Genomic DNA, 3,000 nt, shown 5'->3' with positions numbered 1-3,000 from the left:
CTCTACCTGCAGCCTCTACCAGCAACCTGCACCTCCAACTCATATTTCTGCCACACAGCTGTAGCCTAAAACTCTACCTGCAGCCTCTACCAGCAACCTGCACCTCCAACTCATATTTCTGCCACACAGCTGCAGCCAAAACCTTAACCTCCACCCTCTTCCATTAACGTGTATTGTCGTCTCCATCTTCAGATTCTCCCATATCCCCCACCTACAGTCTCATCCAGCAACCTATGCACCCTCACCACCACCTTTGGCAGCCACCATTCGATTCTTCCTGCAAACTTCAAACAAATGACAACCGGATGCAGCTCCAACTCCCGCTTCAGTCTTTGGCACCCAACCTCGTGGAAGCTGCAACCCCGGCTTTCTCAGAATGTATCAAAGCTTACCAGGTACAATATTCAATGAAGACTATCAGCAGGTAGCTTTATTTTTCCTCAAGTCACCTTGTTCCCTTGGGTAACCTCCTGTCCTCTATTTCTACATAAAGATTTCCCCTCAGTTTCATCTGATGTGACTTGTCTTTCTCAGGTAATCCCCCCCTTGGAGTTCACACTCAAAAATGAGAGGATGAGCGCTGTGTTTTGTCAAAGGCACCATCTACAACCCAGTGCTCGCCAACGGAGCTCGTCCTGTGGAATGAGGCTGTTTCCAGCTGCGAAAAGTAACACACTGTACGTCTCTGAACAAATTGTTGAAACAAAAGTCAAACATTTATCAAATGAATGAATGGATATGGATGATTGAAAAACTGGTAAGAAAAGAAATAAAAAGAAGAGGCATTTTTAGGAGCTCATTCCAGTTTGCATATGTTGTTCCGCTGGTTTTCACTGAGGCTGTGACATATTTGGATGCTACTATGAAAAGTTATTTCTCCACTTGAATACTGATTTTTGATTTATGCTAAAATGGTTTTGGCAAAAATTTTGAAGGAAAGAAAAAGTTTCAAATATAAATGTGGTTCAATGGAAATGCTGTGGTTTCATAGATGGACACCTTACTACTGTACATTTCTATTTCATTGGTTACAAAAAGAAAAAGGAAAAAAAAAAGTCAAGTGCTCGTGAAATACCCCCCTAGAAAATAAACCTATACAAATTATGCAGTATTTTATGTACAAATTTTTTCGTGCAACACATAATTACCATGACATGTCTTCATGTTGAGTTTTATTAATTCACAATACAAGAAACACAAAATGGAACAAAGAAATAAAGACTGCAATGCAGCATGAAAATGATTTTTTACAGAGAGAATTTCATTCTGTCTCTGCGTTGTCTCCAGGCAGGAAGCAGCAGTAGACGTTTTTTTGCAGCCAAGTTAAGAAGCGGCTGAATCCACTCATCTCTGTCTTTTTAACCTCTGAAACACCAAAGGAGGACAGTCAGTGCCTTAACACATCGCAGCAGAATTAACAGTTAACCACTGGGAATGGACCTGAATAATATTTCCTACCTGTTGTGGTGTTGAAAGATTCCTCCACCCTGACTGGCTGCTGCGTGATGATCAGCTCATCCTGTACTGCAGAGATGACACGAGACTCATCAGCAAGAGGGGTCAAAGGTGGTGGAGGAGTGGTAACAGAGGCGCAGTCTTGTTCTGGACCGAGCATTGGCTGCTGGGCGTTGGAGGTGTTGGCGGCGTCAGCGATGTGGGCGACGCTGGTAGAAGTTACGGGATAGGGGGTCAGAGGAGCAGGTAGAGGAGAAATAACAGCAGACTCTAGGCTGAGCGCTGACTGTTCCTCTGCTTCATCCAGGCTACTGTTCAAACCATTTTGGATGGTGGAGTTGGCAGGATGTTCAGCACTGGTGGTCAGGTCATCCTGCGCTGCAGGGATGAAAGGAGGTTCGTCTGCAAGGGTCCGAAGAGCTGGTTGAGCTGGATCCAAGGCAGAGTCTGGTTCTCTGGTGGGTTCCTCACTCATCTTCTCAGCATCCAGGACGGAAGCAGTGACTGGAGTCTCAGCAGCAGGGGTCAGAGGGAGTGGTTGAGCTGGAGCCACACTAGAGTCTGGTTCTGAGCTGGATATGGGCTTTTTGCCTTCTTCATCCAGCTTGTGGTTCAAGCCATTCTGGGCGGTGTTGTCCGGGAGTTCGGCAGTGCTGGTCAGAGGAGTTGGTGGAGGAGTAATGACAGCAGTGTCTGTTTCTCTGTTTGGTTCACTGTCTTCCTCCAGACCAGGCTCCTTATTCACACCTTCAGCAGGGCTGGGTTTGTCTTCTGCACCATCCACCACGTCTGCTGGCTGGGTGCAGGCCTCTCTGGCATTCAGGTTTGGAGACAGTTTTATGTGAGGCTGAAAAGCGCAGAGATTTCTCCCGTTGCGACATAGCTGATGGTGTTCAGCACCTCTGCTGCGAAGCAGTTCAGCATCTTCACCAGGACGTCTTGAGTGTAACCCTGTCTAACCTTTTCCTGGATAGACAGGACCACGTTGTCCCTGATGGAGCGAGAGAAGGTGACCTGAAGTAGCATGGAGGACAGAGCAGCCGAGACCCGGTCCTCGACTGCTTTTGTGACTCCAACCGCCATTTACCCGAGCTGCTGGGAGGGCATGTTGAAGGAGGTGTTCGGAGGAGGCAACCAGAAGCCTTGCAGGACTTTGGAACCACTTCCATCACAACCTCCCTTGGCCCCAGCAGTTTGGAGCTGGGGCCTCCTGCTGCTGCTGCTGCTGCTCTGTCAGGCTCCTGGCGTACTTCTGAGCCGTGCTGATGATCTTGGGATGTCTGTAGGTTACAGTCATTCAAAGTTTGTTTTAAAACCACTTCATAACAACACAGAGACATTGCAGCTACTGCAGTGTAACTGATAATAAATGTGTGTCAAATACAACTCACTGAAACTGAGGAGGGATGGTCTCTGGTGAGTTGAGCAGCCTTCTAGCTTCAAACTCAACGTCCCTCATCTTCATGCTGGTGTTCACTTCCCACACCTGAAACAAGGATTGAGATACGATGAGCAGATTGGATACATTTACAGAATAAATCAAGT

General features: G+C 47.1%; 1 protein-coding gene across 1 annotated transcript; it reads right to left on the bottom strand.

Moving 5' to 3' along the window:
• Positions 1 to 1,261: 1,261 nt before the first annotated feature.
• Positions 1,262 to 2,562, bottom strand: LOC120787203. Its single transcript, XM_040122894.1, has 3 exons — positions 2,543 to 2,562; positions 1,459 to 2,108; positions 1,262 to 1,365 (listed from the first exon to the last, which is right to left on the bottom strand). Exons 1-3 carry the CDS (start codon positions 2,560 to 2,562, stop codon positions 1,262 to 1,264), a joined length of 774 nt encoding a protein of 257 aa, XP_039978828.1.
• Between the last annotated feature and the right edge of the window lie 438 nt (positions 2,563 to 3,000).

Source organism: Xiphias gladius, unplaced genomic scaffold (genome assembly GCF_016859285.1).
Source record: "Xiphias gladius isolate SHS-SW01 ecotype Sanya breed wild unplaced genomic scaffold, ASM1685928v1 HiC_scaffold_1269, whole genome shotgun sequence".
Lineage (NCBI taxonomy): Eukaryota > Metazoa > Chordata > Actinopteri > Istiophoriformes > Xiphiidae > Xiphias > Xiphias gladius.
Note: the sequence above shows the minus strand (reverse complement) of the source record. Positions and strands in the feature narration are given on the sequence as shown.

Excerpts from the sequence above, each read along its gene's own strand:
- LOC120787203 (XM_040122894.1), bottom strand. The coding sequence starts at position 2,562 with ATGCCCTCCCAGCAGCTCGG. Across the intron at positions 2,109-2,542 it reads ATGCCCTCCCAGCAGCTCGG|CACTGCCGAACTCCCGGACA; the intron begins GTAAATGGCGGT and ends TCCTCTGACCAG. Across the intron at positions 1,366-1,458 it reads ATCTTTCAACACCACAACAG|AGGTTAAAAAGACAGAGATG; the intron begins GTAGGAAATATT and ends TTGGTGTTTCAG.